We start from the raw sequence: 19032 nt of genomic DNA, 5'->3' as shown, positions 1-19032 counted from the left end.
TAGGATTCCAACACGGAGAAAGGGATCTTGGCAGTTCTCGGAAGCGGAACATAATAGAAGATGATTTCAAACAAAGTGATTTTAGAGAACCCAACCTTGGCTCTTGGGAGAATGGGATTTTTAAAGAGAGCTCTGACAGAAGAGGGGGATCACGGGGAAAACAGTGTCTTGGAGAAGACAATCTTGAGGGGAAATGATCTGAGGAGAAGATGATGTTGGGGGAGAATTATTAAGGCGTAAAGTGGGTGAGTAGAAAGACAAAGTGTTGTTCCTGGTAAGGCAACAACTGCTGCGTGGTGTGTTTGTGGAGATGGTGCAGTCCACGTGGTTCACTCACAAACCACTCGAAGACGCAACAACCTCATGGAATTGTGAGGGATCCGACTTGGAGTTCTACGTGGGATCTAAAAGTGCAGAAGGCTCTACAGCAGGGGTGTCCAAACCTTTTCCACCGAGGGCCGCACGCTAAATAATCAAAGCATGCGGGGGCCATTTTGATCTTTTTTAGTTTCAAAACCAATACAATATTTTTTTATTTTTTTTTACTTTTTTGCTTGCCCTCAAAGTCATGTTTTTTTTTAATGAATGCTTTTAATCCCTTTTTTAAATGCAAAAACACAAAATGTGTAACATTTCCCCACAAAAAAATTCCAAGTGAAATATTCAACAATATATTCAAGTAGTTGAAGTAGCTGGCGCTTTAAAAATATCCATAAATTGTAACATTAATTTTAGATCATTATTTTTTGAGCAATGACATTTAAATGAAAAAAATACCACTAAAATGATTGGGGATCCAAAATGGCCCCACTCATAAAAGGGAGCGCTTAAAGGCCTACTGAAAGCCACTACTAGCGACCACGCAGTCTGATAGTTTATATATCAATGATGAAATCTTAACATTGCAACACATGCCAATACGGCCGGGTTAACTTATAAAGTGACATTTAAAATTTCCCGGGAAATATCCGGCTGAAACGTCGCGGTATGATGACGTATGCGCGTGACCAAGTCAGAGTAACGGAAGTTATGGTACCCCGTAGAATCCTATACAAAAAGCTCTGTTTTCATTTCATAATTCCACAGTATTCTGGACATCTTTTGCAATTTGTTTAATGAACAATGAAGGCTGCAAAGAAGACAGTTGTAGGTGGGATCGGTGTATTAGCAGCGGACTACAGCAACACAACCAGGAGGACTTTGTTGGAGAACAGACGCGCTAGCCGCCGACCTCACCTTGACTTCCTACGTCTCCGGGCCGCCAAACGCATCGGGTGAAGTCCTTCGTCCTTCTGCCGATCGCTGGAACGCAGGTGAGCACGGGTGTTGATGAGCAGATGAGGGCTGGCTGGCGTAGGTGGAGAGCTAATGTTTTTAGCATAGCTCTGTGCGGTCCGGTTGCTAAGTTAGCTTCAATGGCGTCGTTAGCACAGCATTGTTAACCTTCGCCAGCCTGGAAAGCATTAACCGTGTATTTACATGTCCACGGTTTAATAGTATTGTTGATTTTCTATCTATCCTTCCAGTCAGGGGTTTATTTGTTTTGTTTCTATATGCAGTTAAAGCACGATGCTATCACGTTAGCTCGTAGCTAAAGCATTTCGCCGATGTATTGTCGTGGAGATAAAAGGCACTGAATGTCCATTTCACGTTCTCGACTCTCATTTTCAAGAGGATATAGTATCCCAGGTGGTTTAAAATACAAATCCGTGATCCACAATAGAAAAAGGAGAGTGTGGAATCCAATGAGCCAGCTTGTACCTAAGTTACGGTCAGAGTGAAAAAAGATACGTCCATCACTGCCTCTCAAGTCCTTCACTGTAACGTTCCTCATTTACGAATCTTTCATCCTCGCTCAAATTAATGGGGTAATCGTCACTTTCTCGGTCCGAATCTCTCTCGCTCCATTGTAAACAACGGGGAATTGTGAGGAATACTAGCTCCTGTGACGTCACGCTACTTCCGCTACAGGCAAGGCTTTTTTTTATCAGCGAGCAAAAGATGCAAACTTTATCGTCGATTTTCTCTACTAAATCCTTTCAGCAAAAATATGGCAATATCGCGAAATGATCAAGTATGACACATAGAATGGATCTGCTATTCCCGTTTAAATTTTAAAAAATCATTTCAGTAGGCCTTTAAGAGTTGAGATTATATATCCGTTGATTATAAGTTTGTATCTATTATGTTTTTTTGTTTGTTTTGTGCCCTTTTTGTCAACCAAAAAACACGTAAAATTTGCAACATTTTCCCCCAAAAAATAATTTTAAGTGGAATTTTTGATGTAAAATAATTCATTAGGTCAATAATTCATAATAAGATTGATTTTGCCTCATTGTTTTTGAGCAATAAGAGCGTTAAAGAAAAAAACAGCCTGCATGTCAGCTTTGTGTTATTAGAGCCAACATTGCAAATGTTCTTGTTACATTTCATGGTTTTTTTAAAGAGTATTTTTAGAATGTGCCGCTAAAACATTAGCTGCGGGCTGCAAATGGCCCTAGGGCCGTACTTTGGACACCACTGCACAGTGAAGTGATGGGAGGGGGAAAAAAGGAAGGTTTGCAAGGTTCCACCACCCAGAGGAAGCGGGTCTACATGTAGCCACAGAGCCAGCAGGCGACGGGCGGTACCTGTGAAGTGCTTGGAGGTGCAGACCTCTTCTAGAGTGTCTCTCCAGGCACTGTACCAGGGGGCGCTAGCTTTAAGACAGTGATCTGACAGGTGGAAGCAGAGAGCCAGATGATGTTAGCATTGCGACATCCCCTTTCCATGCATGACACCTCCGTCAAGCAGCATGAGCAGTCATTCATTCATCAGCATGGGTCAGTCCACTCATATCAACATTTAGTCAAGGGACTACTTTATGGTCATTTTACGGGTGGTTGTGAGGTTACTTGAGTTATAAAGGGGAACTGGACTTTTTGCCTATCATTCAATATCTCGAGGTAAAACAAGAACATGTCTTCCATTTTTAAACTTGTAAACAAACACTAGCAAAAGTCAGCTAACAATGGAAGTAATTGGATTCATGACATCATAGAGCACATAAAGCCCTCTTTAAAAACATCCCAAAACCGCCAACAAAACTCCATTTACATCTTGTGACCTAAATATTAACCAAGTATTATCAATATTGTTATTAAAAGCTCTAAAGTTAAGGGACTACTTTTAGAGACACAACTTGCTCATGCAGCTACATTGACATATTGAGCCAGTGAGCTGCTGCATCGCCTCTGAGTTGGTGAAACTTAATTGTAGATAATGAAACATGCCTCTCACCTGGATAGTAGAAGGCTGTGGCCACAAACCAAGACGTTGGTTAACTTTGACAACCAATTTATACCCGAAGATGGTGAGAAAGACACGTAAAAATGCCACTTTTTTTTTTTTTATAAAAGGATTATGATGAATTAATCTAAATGGGAACACATAAAGATCCCATCAGTCAGCATCCCAGTGAGAGCAGACATTGTACAGTAAGTGTTTTACTATGCTCATAGATTGTATATCTTGTTTAGCATAATAATAATAATAATAATAAGAGTAAAAAAAAAGTAATGATTAATAAATACAATTTTAAAAAAATTATAGTAAAAAAAAAAAATATATTTACATATATACTTACATCATGTATATATTACATGTTATTATGAATGTTACTACATGACATATATACTTACATCATGTATATATGACATGTTATTATGAATGTTACTACATGACATATATACTTACATCATGTATATATTACATGTTATTATGAATGTTACTACATGACATATATACTTACAGCATGTATATATTACATGTTATTATGAATGTTACGACATTACATATATACTTACAGCATGTATATAAAACAATGATGGAGGCTTTTGGATGTTTTTTCGAGCGCTTTAACGGCGGAATAGAGCCAATCCCGAATAGCTATATTGGTAGCTGACTTTTACTAGAGTTTATTTACGAGTTAGAATGCCTAAAAAAAGAACATATGTGTTCTCGTCTTACATAGGATTGTGAATGATAGGCAAAATTCCCCAAAAAGTGCAGATCCTTTTAAGAGGCTGCTAGATTGGCATCCTTCTCCTTGCATGCACCTTCAGCAGCTTTGACATGTGCTGGTGTTAGCAGGATGGTGGAAGGTCTGACCTCCAGGGGAGGGCAAGGAAGCATCAGGACCCGAATGCTTGATCACTGCGGTCAAATAGTCTGAATGTGATCTCTGAACTTCCTCATGTTTTAGCTGAGCAACATCACAGAACCACAATTTGTTAGCAACGCTGTTATCGTCTGCTACTTCAACTAGGAAGGAGACATTTTGTGCTAACAAGCAATACTCAGACAATCTACTTGAAGTGGTTGAGAAGCACCCCAGTAACACTGCACAGGTGAGTTCTTACCGTTGAAGCTGAGGTCATAGTCCCCGGCTGTGACGGTGGCGGACACAGCGCCCTCCTGTGGCTGGCAGGATAACACCACCTCATTGAGCCGGCGCCGCCGGGCGGGGCTGAGGTTGCCGGACGGCGTGCTGGCGCTGGTCACCACGTTGTTGACACAGATGCGCAGGTTTTTCACCACCTGCAGCTGGTTGTTAGGATCCCGGATGTGGCCTGTGCGAAGAATCAAACACTAAATGATCATTCCATTTAAAACAACTCAAACTTAATATCCATTCTACCCTGGTGACTACAGTATGTTGACATACCACTAATACATTTGCTGGTACCAAGAGGACACACACACACACACACAGTACACACAACTGTCACTTATTGCTCTTCTCAAGGAGCAGCGAGTCCATCGACAAGCATCGAGAATCTCATATGTGACGTCAGAAAAAAGATCATTTGTATTTCTCAACATATTTGTTTTGCTTGTCATGTTTTTTTGCACATTATACGCAGATGACAGATGACTTGTTGAGGTGTCTGAAGTGTGCTATTTGTTTTTTTATTGCTACGCAGCATATTCTAGAAATAACATTTCAACGACTCAGAACATTATGAGAAAGTATTCAGGCCACGCCCAAAAATCCAAGAAAATTGGCATCTCCAAACTAAAACAGGAGTGTATTTTTTAAGTTAAGGCCAGTGTTAGCATGCTAACGAACAAAGCTAAGGCCGGAGTTAGCATGCTAACAAACAAAGCTAAGGCCGGAGTTAGCATGCTAACAAACAAAGCTAAGGTTAGTGTTAGCATGCTAACAAACAAAGCTAATGCCGGTGTTAGCATGCAAACAAACAAAGCTAAGGCCGGAGTTAGCATTCTAACAAACAAAGCTAAGGTTAGTGTTAGCATGCTAACAAACAAAGCTAATGCCGGTGTTAGCATACTAACAAACAAAGCTAAGGTTAGTGTTAGCATGCTAACAAACAAAACTAATGCCGGTGTTAGCATGCTAACAAACAAAGCTAAGGCCTGTGTTAGCATGCTAACAAACAAAGCTAATGCCGGTGTTAGCATGCTAACAAACAAAGCTAATGCCGGTGTTAGCATGCTAACAAACAAAGCTAAGGTCAGTTTTAGCATGCTAACAGACAGAGTGAGGTGTTCAGGTAGCAGACACCTGCTGTCAAAGTTAGCTGCCTAGTCAAGTTAGCATCCTATAGCTGCCTAGTCAAGTTAGCTGCCTAGTCAAGTTAGCAGCCTAGTCAAGTTAGCTGCCTAGTCAAGTTAGCAGCAATGTCAGCGGGCTCCGGGCGACAGGCACCTCGCAGCAGTCCGCCCTCCGGACGCCGACAGCGCCGCTAAAGAGTCGCTCGTACCTTCGGAAGTGATCCGGCAGAAAGGCCGCAGCAGTTGGGCAAAAGTGAGGTTGTTCCTGCGAGTCACTGCCTCCGCCTGGCCGCTGCACAGGACGGCCACCATGGGCACGAAGGAGTCCTGGACCAGCTCCTGCACCGACTGAACACACTGGGCCATGACGTCACCTCACCTCACCTCACACACAACAGATCCAGGCTAATGTCTCTTAGGGTTAGGGGGCACCAGGCTAATGTCTCTTAGGGGGCACCAGGCGTCACGTCGCGGACAACAAGTGCAGCTGTGTGCGGTGGACGGCGGCCATGTTGGCTAGGCAGCACACTTCCGGTATGACTGAGTGGTCACGTGACGCGTGTGTCACAACACTTCCTTACAGCGAAGATGAGCATTTTAGCCTATGGCTTTGCACTTTGTTTATTTTATATATATATATATATATATATATATATATATATTTTTTTTTTTTTTTTTTTTTTTATTTATTTATTTATATTTTTTTTTGCACTTATTTTGATTGTTTCTTGTCTGTTTGTAAATGTTTAAATTTATAAATAAAAGTTTTTTTTTAAAAAAGGGAAAAAAAAGAAGATGAGCATTTTGAATTAAAACAAGAACTTTCGTATTAGCTCATTTTCTGTAATTATGTTTAAATACTGATGATCTACTTTGATCAGAAGCATTTAAGTCCCATCTTAAAACTCATTTGTATACTCCAGCCTTTAAATAGACCCCCATTTTTTAGACCAGTTGATCTGCCGTCTCTCTTTTCTGCTAAAGGGGAGGCACAGATTAGGTGACCACAGATGATGCGCTAGCTGTCCAAAGTCGGGACCCAGGGTGGACCACTCATCTGTGCATCAGTTGGGGACGTCTCTGCACTGCTGACCTGTCTCCACTCAAGATGATCTCCTGCTGGTCCCACTATGGACTGGACTCTCACTATTATGTTAGATCCACTATGGACTGGACTCTCACTATTATGTTAGATCCACTATGGACTGGACTCTCACTATTATGTTAGATCCACTATGGACTGGACTCTCACTATTATGTTAGATCCACTATGGACTGGACTCTCACACTATTATGTTAGATCCACTATGGACTGGACTCTCACACTATTATGTTAGATCCACTATGGACTGGACTCTCACACTATTATGTTAGATCCACTATGGACTGGACTCTCACTATTATGTTAGATCCACTATGGACTGGACTCTCTCACTATTATGTTAGATCCACTATGGACTGGACTCTCACACTATTGTTAGATCCACTATGGACTGGACTCTCACACTATTATGTTAGATCCACTATGGACTGGACTCTCACTATTATGTTAGATCCACTATGGACTGGACTCTCTCACTATTATGTTAGATCCACTATGGACTGGACTCTCACACTATTATGTTAGATCCACTATGGACTGGACTCTCACACTATTATGTTAGATTCACTATGGACGGGACTCTCACACTATTATGTTAGATCCACTATGGACTGGACTCTCACTATTATGTTAGATCCACTATGGACTGGACTCTCACTATTATGTTGGATCCACTATGGACTGGACTCTCACACTATTATGTTAGATCCACTATGGACTGGACTCTCACTATTATGTTAGATCCACTATGGACTGGACTCTCACACTATTATGTTAGATCCACTATGGACTGGACTCTCACTATTATGTTAGATCCACTATGGACTGGACTCTCACACTATTATGTTAGATCCACTATGTACTGGACTCTCACACTATTATGTTAGATCCACTATGGACTGGACTCTCACTATTATGTTAGATCCACTATGGACTGGACTCTCACACTATTATGTTAGATCCACTATGGACTGGACTCTCACACTATTATGTTAAATCCACTATGGACTGGACTCTCACTATTATGTTAGATCCACTATGGACTGGACTCTCACACTATTATGTTAGATCCACTATGGACTGGACACTCACTATTAACTAGATCCACTACGGACTGGACTCTCACACTATGAACTAGATCCTTGTGCAGCCCTTTGAGACACTCATGATTTAGGGCTCTATAAGTAAACATTGATTGATTGATGGTTGTCCTCTCATGTCAATCCATTGACCATCCTATTTGGAAAAAGCATGTTTTTTTTCAATAGGATATAAAATAATCAGTTCCAGGGTGAAGATGTGGCCATCATAAAAGTTTTACTGTACAGGGAATGTTTTAATTTACACTTCAATGTTCTTTAGTTTCACACAATTGTAAAAAGAGGCGTTGTAGTAATAACAGAATCAAATGTTAACTTAGTTAAGAAGTGAGGACATGTGTGGTGAGTGCATTTGTGTCTTTGATACGAAAGCTTTTTTTTTCTTTTACACAGAATTTTTTGCGTTTTTATTCTGCAAAGTGATTTTTTTTTTTTCATCAATTTATGCTGATCATTCATTGAATTTAGATTTTTGAGCAAAATGGGTATGTTTAAAAAACGGTTTGTTAAAGTACTGTGTTTTAAACTGAATAGAGTAAAAATTTAGTGTACTTTTTTTTTTTTTTTTTTTAAGTATAAAAATTCAGTGTAAAAAAATTAAGTGCAGAAAAATGTGAAAAAAAACTCAAGACTCACTGCTTGTAAATTAATACTTAAGCCAGGGGTCCCCAAACTTTTTGACTCGCGGGCCGCATTGGGTTAAGAAAATTTGGCCGGAGGCCGGGCTCTCTCTCTCTCTCTGTGTGTGTGTGTGTTTGTGTGTGTGTGTGTGTGTGTGTGTGTGTGTGTGTGTGTATATGTGTGTGTGTGTGTATTCCTCACAAATTAATTGAGCGCGATGACGTCACGTTATTTATGAGAAAATGCATTTTTGGACAATATCATTTGTCTGAGCAGCTAGGAGACCCCGAGAGTAATAAGCGGTAGAAAATGGATTAGAAAGGACAAATAAATTTAAAAATTTTTTTTATTTTTTTAGCTAGACTTCCCGTGGGCCGGATTTTGGACGCTGGCCGGGCCGTAGTTTGGGGACCCCTGACTTAAGCAATCTCAGAACCAGCCAATGAGGTGCTTCAGTCTTAAATTACCAGAAGTGCATCTTGAGTTTTGAAGCAACAAATATTTCTGCACTCAAGTGTTTTTACAGTTTTGGTTTTTTTTACATTACATTTTTTTCAATGAAATTGTAAGCAAAAAAATAAGTTCACAAAATTCAAATGCAAAAAGTCAGTTACAAAAATTCAGTGTCAAGAAAAAAGAAGGATGGTCCCTGACATCACGTCGCCAATGCAAAGTATCAAACATGGCGTGAATGCATGCCTTCTGTTGACAAGAACAACGACATCTTGGACAGTCAGTCAAGTTGGTGCTCTTTCAGCTTGTCAGTCAGCAGGTTATTTTATGTTACGCAAAATACGACGAGCGTGGGTGGTCTTCAGGGCCCCGAGAGCCCCCTCCAGCACGGAGATGAAGTGCAGGAGGGTGCTGAGGTCCACCTGAAGAACCCTGCTGCTGTGTTCCGTGCAGGAACCGCGTCTGCGTGTCAGGAGCAGCCTGGTGGTCAACATGGGCGCCACCATCTGGTGGAGGGAGCGACTCGCCAACTGGGCAGAAGGGGAGTGCGAAAGTATGACACTGACCTGCGTCAATATTGCTGACTTAAAGTCGTTTTTCAATACACACCTGTACATCCAGTCTCCACTCCATGTTATGGTAAGCGGGCAAGTTGGAAGGAACCAGACTCAACATGCTGCGGATCTCATTCTGATTCTGCTGGTACATCTGTCAAAGCAACCAATCAACATATATAGTCCAACTCGACCTATGTCGGCCTACAAAAAGCATTGTGCAGAAAGAAATACCTGCAGGAGAGTCTGGCTGAGGTCGTCACCAAAGTCCAGAGCCAGCACTGAGTCCAAAAAATCCACCTCAGAAAGCTAAACATAGAAATAAAACACATTGAGCCAAGTGGTCTATGCAGTGTAAAGTGCTGAGGTGTCACCATGTGTTTGGAGCTCTCAGTCATGAGGAACATGAGGCCCTCCACGCCGTGCTGCACCATCTCCACGGGCACAGACAGTTTCCCTGCAAGTAGTAGAGCATTGTGGCTAAAGAGCATACCACTCTCGTCTCTCCTTTAATCATGTGCTTTGTGGGACGTGTGCGGACAAAAGACAGATCTTTGTTTTGTCTACAACAGTGTTTGTCAACCACCGTGCACTCAAAGGAAGACATGAAACTGCTACAGGAAAACTCCAAAATAAGAGCGCAAGACAAGAACTAAAGCACCACACGCAGGAAAACACCAAAATAAGAGCGCAAGACAAGAACTAAAGCACCACATGCAGGAAAACACCAAAATAAGAGCGCAAGACAAGAACTAAAGCACCACATGCAGGAAAACACCAAAATAAGAGCGCAAGACAAGAACTAAAGCACCACATGCAGGAAAACACCAAAATAAGAGCGCAAGACAAGAACTAAAGCACCACATGCAGGAAAACACCAAAATAAGAGCGCAAGACAAGAACTAAAGCACTACACACAGGAAAACACCAAAATAAGAGCGGAAGACAAGAACTAAAGCACTACACACAGGAAAACACCAAAATAAGAGCGGAAGACAAGAACTAAAGCACCACACACAGGAAAACACCAAAATAAGAGCGGAAGACAAGAGCTAAAGCATTAAACACAGGAAAACACCAAAATAAGAGCGGAAGACAAGAACTAAAGCATTACACACAGGAAAACACCAAAATAAGAGCAGAAGACAAGAACTAAAGCACTACACACAGGAAAACACCAAAATAAGAGCGGAAGACAAGAACTAAAGCACCACACACAGGAAAACACCAAAATAAGAGCACAAGACAAGAACTAAAGCACTACACACAGGAAAACACCAAAATAAGAGCACAAGACAAGAACTAAAGCACTACACACAGGAAAACACCAAAATAAGAGCGGAAGACAAGAACTAAAGCACTACACACAGGAAAACACCAAAATAAGAGCGGAAGACAAGAACTAAAGCACTACACACAGGAAAACACCAAAATAAGAGCGGAAGACAAGAACTAAAGCACCACACACAGGAAAACACCAAAATAAGAGCGGAAGACAAGAACTAAAGCACTACACACAGGAAAACACCAAAATAAGAGCGGAAGACAAGAACTAAAGCACTACACACAGGGAAACACCAAAATAAGAGCGGAAGACAAGAACTAAAGCACTACACACAGGAAAACACCAAAATAAGAGCGGAAGACAAGAACTAAAGCACCACACACAGGAAAACACCAAAATAAGAGCGGAAGACAAGAACTAAAGCACCACACACAGGAAAACACCAAAATAAGAGCGGAAGACAAGACCTAAAGCATTAAACACAGGAAAACACCAAAATAAGAGCGGAAGACAAGAACTAAAGCATTACACACAGGAAAACACCAAAATAAGAGCGGAAGACAAGAACTAAAGCACTACACACAGGAAAACACCAAAATAAGAGCGGAAGACAAGAACTAAAGCACCACACACAGGAAAACACCAAAATAAGAGCACAAGACAAGAACTAAAGCACTACACACAGGAAAACACCAAAATAAGAGCACAAGACAAGAACTAAAGCACTACACACAGGAAAACACCAAAATAAGAGCGGAAGACAAGAACTAAAGCACTACACACAGGAAAACACCAAAATAAGAGCGGAAGACAAGAACTAAAGCACTACACACAGGAAAACACCAAAATAAGAGCGGAAGACAAGAACTAAAGCACCACACACAGGAAAACACCAAAATAAGAGCGGAAGACAAGAACTAAAGCACTACACACAGGAAAACACCAAAATAAGAGCGGACGACAAGAACTAAAGCACTACACACAGGGAAACACCAAAATAAGAGCGGAAGACAAGAACTAAAGCACTACACACAGGAAAACACCAAAATAAGAGCGGAAGACAAGAACTAAAGCACTACACACAGGAAAACACCAAAATAAGAGCGGAAGACAAGAACTAAAGCATTACACACAGGAAAACACCAAAATAAGAGCGGAAGACAAGAACTAAAGCATTACACACAAGAAAACACCAAAATAAGAGCGGAAGACAAGAACTAAAGCACCACACGCAGGAAAATACCAAAATAAGAGCGGAAGACAAGAACTAAAGCACTACACACAGGAAAACACCAAAATAAGAGCGGAAGACAAGAACTAAAGCACCACACGCAGGAAAACACCAAAATAAGAGCGGAAGACAAGAACTAAAGCACCACACACAGGAAAACACCAAAATAAGAGCGGAAGACAAGAACTAAAGCACCACACACAGGAAAACACCAAAATAAGAGCGGAAGACAAGAACTAAAGCACCACACACAGGAAAACACCAAAATAAGAGCGGAAGACAAGAACTAAAGCATTACACACAGGAAAACACCAAAATAAGAGCGGAAGACAAGAACTAAAGCACTACACACAGGAAAACACCAAAATAAGAGCGGAAGACAAGAACTAAAGCACCACACACAGGAAAACACCAAAATAAGAGCACAAGACAAGAACTAAAGCACTACACACAGGAAAACACCAAAATAAGAGCACAAGACAAGAACTAAAGCACTACACACAGGAAAACACCAAAATAAGAGCGGAAGACAAGAACTAAAGCACTACACACAGGAAAACACCAAAATAAGAGCGGAAGACAAGAACTAAAGCACTACACACAGGAAAACACCAAAATAAGAGCGGAAGACAAGAACTAAAGCACCACACACAGGAAAACACCAAAATAAGAGCGGAAGACAAGAACTAAAGCACTACACACAGGAAAACACCAAAATAAGAGCAGAAGACAAGAACTAAAGCACTACACACAGGGAAACACCAAAATAAGAGCGGAAGACAAGAACTAAAGCACTACACACAGGAAAACACCAAAATAAGAGCGGAAGACAAGAACTAAAGCACTACACACAGGAAAACACCAAAATAAGAGCGGAAGACAAGAACTAAAGCATTACACACAGGAAAACACCAAAATAAGAGCGGAAGACAAGAACTAAAGCACCACACACAGGAAAACACCAAAATAAGAGCACAAGACAAGAACTAAAGCACCACACACAGGAAAACACCAAAATAAGAGCACAAGACAAGAACTAAAGCACTACACACAGGAAAACACCAAAATAAGAGCGGAAGACAAGAACTAAAGCACTACACACAGGAAAACACCAAAATAAGAGCGGAAGACAAGAACTAAAGCACTACACACAGGAAAACACCAAAATAAGAGCGGAAGACAAGAACTAAAGCACCACACACAGGAAAACACCAAAATAAGAGCGGAAGACAAGAACTAAAGCACTACACACAGGAAAACACCAAAATAAGAGCGGACGACAAGAACTAAAGCACTACACACAGGGAAACACCAAAATAAGAGCGGAAGACAAGAACTAAAGCACTACACACAGGAAAACACCAAAATAAGAGCGGAAGACAAGAACTAAAGCACTACACACAGGAAAACACCAAAATAAGAGCGGAAGACAAGAACTAAAGCATTACACACAGGAAAACACCAAAATAAGAGCGGAAGACAAGAACTAAAGCATTACACACAAGAAAACACCAAAATAAGAGCGGAAGACAAGAACTAAAGCACCACACGCAGGAAAATACCAAAATAAGAGCGGAAGACAAGAACTAAAGCACTACACACAGGAAAACACCAAAATAAGAGCGGAAGACAAGAACTAAAGCACCACACGCAGGAAAACACCAAAATAAGAGCGGAAGACAAGAACTAAAGCACCACACACAGGAAAACACCAAAATAAGAGCGGAAGACAAGAACTAAAGCACCACACACAGGAAAACACCAAAATAAGAGCGGAAGACAAGAACTAAAGCACCACACACAGGAAAACACCAAAATAAGAGCGGAAGACAAGAACTAAAGCATTACACACAGGAAAACACCAAAATAAGAGCGGAAGACAAGAACTAAAGCACTACACACAGGAAAACACCAAAATAAGAGCGGAAGACAAGAACTAAAGCACCACACACAGGAAAACACCAAAATAAGAGCACAAGACAAGAACTAAAGCACTACACACAGGAAAACACCAAAATAAGAGCACAAGACAAGAACTAAAGCACTACACACAGGGAAACACCAAAATAAGAGCGGAAGACAAGAACTAAAGCACTACACACAGGAAAACACCAAAATAAGAGCGGAAGACAAGAACTAAAGCACTACACACAGGAAAACACCAAAATAAGAGCGGAAGACAAGAACTAAAGCATTACACACAGGAAAACACCAAAATAAGAGCGGAAGACAAGAACTAAAGCATTACACACAAGAAAACACCAAAATAAGAGCGGAAGACAAGAACTAAAGCACCACACGCAGGAAAATACCAAAATAAGAGCGCAAGACAAGAACTAAAGCACTACACACAGGAAAACACCAAAATAAGAGCGGAAGACAAGAACTAAAGCACTACACACAGGAAAACACCAAAATAAGAGCGCAAGACAAGAACTAAAGCACCACACGCAGGAAAACACCAAAATAAGAGCGGAAGACAAGAACTAAAGCACCACACACAGGAAAACACCAAAATAAGAGCGGAAGACAAGAACTAAAGCACTACACACAGGAAAACACCAAAATAAGAGCGCAAGACAAGAACTAAAGCACCACACACAGGAAAACACCAAAATAAGAGCGGAAGACAAGAACTAAAGCACCACACGCAGGAAAACACCAAAATAAGAGCGCAAGACAAGAACTAAAGCACCACACGCAGGAAAACACCAAAATAAGAGCGCAAGACAAGAACTAAAGCACCACACACAGGAAAATGATTCCCGGGCGCGGCGCCGCTGCTGCCCACTGCTCCCCAAGGGGATGGGTCAAATGCAGAGGACAAATTTCACCACATCTAGTGTGTGTGTGACAATCATTGGTACTTTAATCTTTAATCTTTAAAAAACACCAACTAACTCAAAATAATGCACAAGGACCTGGTGGAGTTTCATTTTATAACGTTTTTTGCTGGTGGTGTGCCTCCGTATTTTTAAATGAAAAAAATGTGCCTTGACTCAAAAAAGGTTGAAAAACACTGCTCTACAACATCATTCTCATTGTCATTCCCACACGTATAAATATCATCAATCATTCCCACATGTATAAACATCATCAATCATTCTCACATGTATAAACATCATCAATCATTCCCACATGTATAAACATCATCAATCATTCCCACATGTATAAACATCATCAATCATTCTCACATGTATAAACATCATCAATCATTCCCACATGTATAAACATCATCAATCATTCCCACATGTATAAACATCATCAATCATTCCCACATGTATAAACATCATCAATCATTCCCACATGTATAAACATCATCAATCATTCCCACATGTATAAACATCATCAATCATTCCCACATGTATAAACATCATCAATCATTCCCACATGTATAAACATCATCAATCATTCCCACATGTATAAACATCATCAAGCATTCCCACATGTATAAACATCATCAATCATTCCCACATGTATAAACATCATCAATCATTCCCACATGTATAAACATCATCAAGCATTCCCACATGTATAAACATCATCAAGCATTCCCACATGTATAAACATAATCAATCATTCCCACATGTATAAACATCATCAATCATTCCCACATGTATAAACATCATCAATCATTCCCACATGTATAAACATCATCAATCATTCCCACATGTATAAACATCATCAATCATTCCCACATGTATAAACATCATCAAGCATTCCCACATGTATAAACATAATCAATCATTCCCACATGTATAAACATCATCAATCATTCCCACATGTATAAACATCATCAATCATTCCCACATGTATAAACATCATCAATCATTCCCACATGTATAAACATCATCAATCATTCCCACATGTATAAACATCATCAATCATTCCCACATGTATAAACATCATCAATCATTCCCACATGTATAAACATCATCAATCATTCCCACATGTATAAACATCATCAAGCATTCCCACATGTATAAACATCATCAATCATTCCCACATGTATAAACATCATCAAGCATTCCCACATGTATAAACATCATCAATCATTCCCACATGTATAAACATCATCAATCATTCCCACATGTATAAACATCATCAATCATTCCCACATGTATAAACATCATCAAGCATTCCCACATGTATAAACATCATCAATCATTCCCACAGGTATAAACATCATCAAGCATTCCCACATGTATAAACATCATCAATCATTCCCACATGTATAAACATCATCAATCATTCCCACATGTATAAACATCATCAATCATTCCCACATGTATAAACATCATCAATCATTCCCACATGTATAAACATCATCAATCATTCCCACATGTATAAACATCATCAAGCATTCCCACATGTATAAACATCATCAATCATTCCCACAGGTATAAACATCATCAAGCATTCCCACATGTATAAACATCATCAATCATTCCCACAGGTATAAACATCATCAAGCATTCCCACATGTATAAACATCATCAAACACAGTCAATATCAATGCTTACTGGCAGCTCCCTCATAGATTTTTGGGCTAGCTCCTTTCCTCAGGAATTCCAAAGCGATGCGGCCAAACTCTCCAACAACTGACAAGACAAACAAATATAAGGTTTAAATGTATTATTTTTTCCAAAAAGACAGACATGATCAATTTGATCTGCTGCTTCTCCTGCCAACATGGCGGCGTAAACAAATGTAGTCACGTGATGCCCGTAGCTAGCATCTTTAAAGAAATAATTAGCTTTTTAATACTTTTATTTACGAGAAAAGAAGAACAAAAACTAAACGACAATCACAACACAACACAATACTACACACTACAACATTTTAAAAAAGTAACTAAGCTGTATTTCTGCTATGCTATGACTCAGCACTTCCGGTCACAGCCGCCGATGAGCTGAATTGTGCAAGCAAGACTCGCCTGCTGCGTCCACTTCGTGCAGGAAGCTGAGATGTTCCTTGTGTTCTTCACACAAAACCAGCAGCATTTTCACTCCCACGTCTTCCTGCAGCAATCCTCTACGCACATTTATTTCCCGCACTTCAACCGGAAAAAGTCCCGTGCTTTTCTTTCTTCTTCTACGCTGGCGTCTGCAGCAGATGTCTCTTACTTTGTGGCTTTACTGCCGCCCCCTGGTGGTAGTTAAAAGCATAGACATGTGCTAAGGGTACGCAGCATGGCGCTACTGCCTACTGGCGCTGACGAGACGCGGGGCCGCCATCTTGGAGTGGTGATCCGCTCCACTCAGTGCAACTCATTTGGCAGGAGCAATGAACTGTCAATGAACTGTAATTCATCTGACCTCACTGAATACCACTGATTTTCACGCGCTTTTGTGTCATACGTGTAGCTATGATAAAGGACACATGTTTTATTATTCATAGTTAGCTTAACAGTAATAGAATATTCTTATATGCTATAAGTGACCAGACGTCCCAGATCAAAACTGGGAATATAATCCCAGACAAGGGTCAGCTATTTTTAAGTTGAAGAAACAATATAATTAGGTTATATACACATGCTACATAAACAATGTATGAATACATTAGATATCTATATATCTTATAGACTGTATCTCTGTTGCTGCAGCAGCAGAGTTTATTCTGTCTTGACACTTTGTATTGATATTTTATATTACATTCTTCCCTTAAATGATCATGTTTACACTGATTGTTTTAGATGTATTTTTTATGAATGTCGCTTTGGATAAAAGCGTCTGCCAAATACTTCAACATAAACATAAACACCTAAAAGTCTTTATATCAGCTAAAACCACCAATCTGTTTCACTGGATTCAGAATAAAAGCAAATTCTGTCTTACCCAACAATGTTAGTATTTGAATATTGTTACTTGAAGACTTATTCCTGGTTACAATTATACTGTTAAGAAAGTATTGTCTTATACTTTGCCTAAAATGAGAATGCATCATAATCAGTGGCGGCTGGTGAATTTTGTTTAAGGTGTCACAATCATTTTTTTCAACTTTATGTTATTCAAGTATAACATTTTTAAATGTAATTAATTTAATTGACAATAAATTCTATTATGGTCATACTCTTGTTTGCTAGCGGCTAGGATTTCAGTACTATTGAAGATCTTTGCTCCTTCTCAACTCTGTGCTAATATTCTTTTCACAAAATACAACCAATAGTACGTTAATGTTAAATCTTACTTGTGAAAAGTAATACCCCGATTCCTATTTTCAACAGTCCGCTCATTTGAGCAGGAAAACGCTGAACACCATCTTTGTTTTCTACCTGTCAACTGTCAGTTTAGTATCTTTGTTTTCTCCCTGTCAACTGTCAGTTTAGCATCTTTGTTTTCTACCTGTCAACTGTCAGTTTAGCATCTTTGTTTTCTACCTGTCAACTGTCAGTTTAGCATCTTTGTTTTCTACCTGTCAACTGTCAGTTTAGCATCTTTGTTTTCTACCTGTCAACTGTCAGTTTAGCATCTTTGTTTTCTACCTGTCAACTGTCAGTTTAGCATCTTTGTTTTCTACCTGTCAACTGTCAGTTTAGGCTGCTCGCCGGCTCCTCATCACCACTTCAAGATGGCGGCCCAATTTTTTCGCGTCACAGCAGCCCATACTGCGTCTACTTATAAGATGTCTATAGTTAAAAGTGTCAAAATAACTATTGCGCAGTACTGTGGAGGTTTTCAGACCAAATAAGATCAAGTAAATAAATACATTTATACATAAATACATACAAATACTATTAATGCCAGGGTAGAGTCTGCATTCGTGAAATTGATATTTTTCAGTTCTCTTGTATGTTTGTGTTTTAGTTATTAGAGACAGGTGGCCTTGGAAGCAAAATGATTTCAAGTGTTTCTTGATTTTATTTAGTTATTTTACACTATTTTGTTGTATTGACTAGTATTTAGTACAATTGTATGTAAGGCAGAGGCCGCCCAGTGTATGTGGGTGTTGAAATTGTGTTTTTGTTTTGTTTGTCAATGCGTGGTGCAATGGTGTGTGTGATATGCGTTATTAATTGCTCATTTTTTGGTTTTTCATCGTCTTACTTGTGTCGCTGTACGTAGACATGGCATCGCTGAAATGGCAGCTGGTTGTGTCAGCTGTGCTTTTCTAATGCCTCTATGTTCTGT

General features: G+C 39.9%; 2 protein-coding genes across 4 annotated transcripts in view; both read right to left on the bottom strand.

Annotated features, from left to right (window-relative positions):
* Window positions 1–6134, bottom strand: part of trappc8 (trafficking protein particle complex subunit 8) — a 31904-nt gene extending 25770 nt beyond the window's left edge. For 2 of the 3 annotated variants that reach the window (XM_062038374.1, XM_062038375.1), the window contains exons 1-3: window positions 5766–6134; window positions 4401–4610; window positions 2631–2714 (exon numbers count right to left, since the gene is read on the bottom strand). In XM_062038374.1, the coding sequence (XP_061894358.1) occupies window positions 2631–2714; window positions 4401–4610; window positions 5766–5922 (451 nt within the window). In that variant the 5' untranslated portion in view covers window positions 5923–6134. The remainder of the gene's footprint in view (window positions 1–2630; window positions 2715–4400; window positions 4611–5765) is intronic. The other variant, XM_062038376.1, reaches the window with a different exon arrangement.
* Window positions 6135–7728: 1594 nt separating this feature from the next.
* commd2 (COMM domain containing 2) lies at window positions 7729–17036 on the bottom strand. Its single transcript, XM_062039406.1, has 6 exons — window positions 16839–17036; window positions 16426–16503; window positions 9761–9843; window positions 9621–9695; window positions 9442–9540; window positions 7729–9362 (listed from the first exon to the last, which is right to left on the bottom strand). The coding sequence occupies exons 1-6, from the start codon at window positions 16903–16905 to the stop codon at window positions 9153–9155; spliced, it is 612 nt and encodes a 203-aa protein (XP_061895390.1). The 5' UTR covers window positions 16906–17036; the 3' UTR covers window positions 7729–9152.
* Window positions 17037–19032: the final 1996 nt, after the last annotated feature.

The sequence above is a fragment of the Entelurus aequoreus genome, linkage group LG27, assembly GCF_033978785.1.
Source record: "Entelurus aequoreus isolate RoL-2023_Sb linkage group LG27, RoL_Eaeq_v1.1, whole genome shotgun sequence".
Lineage (NCBI taxonomy): Eukaryota > Metazoa > Chordata > Actinopteri > Syngnathiformes > Syngnathidae > Entelurus > Entelurus aequoreus.
Note: the sequence above shows the minus strand (reverse complement) of the source record. Positions and strands in the feature narration are given on the sequence as shown.

Bases quoted from the DNA above. Each gene is read 5' to 3' on its own strand.
- commd2 (XM_062039406.1), bottom strand. From the start codon at position 16,905: ATGCTGCTGGTTTTGTGTGAAGAACACAAGGAACATCTCAGCTTCCTG. The intron at 16,504-16,838 runs GCGAGTCTTGCT...TTGTCTTGTCAG, and splicing joins GCACGAAGTGGACGCAGCAG to TTGTTGGAGAGTTTGGCCGC. The intron at 9,541-9,620 runs GTATTTCTTTCT...TTGCTTTGACAG, and splicing joins TCAGCCAGACTCTCCTGCAG to ATGTACCAGCAGAATCAGAA.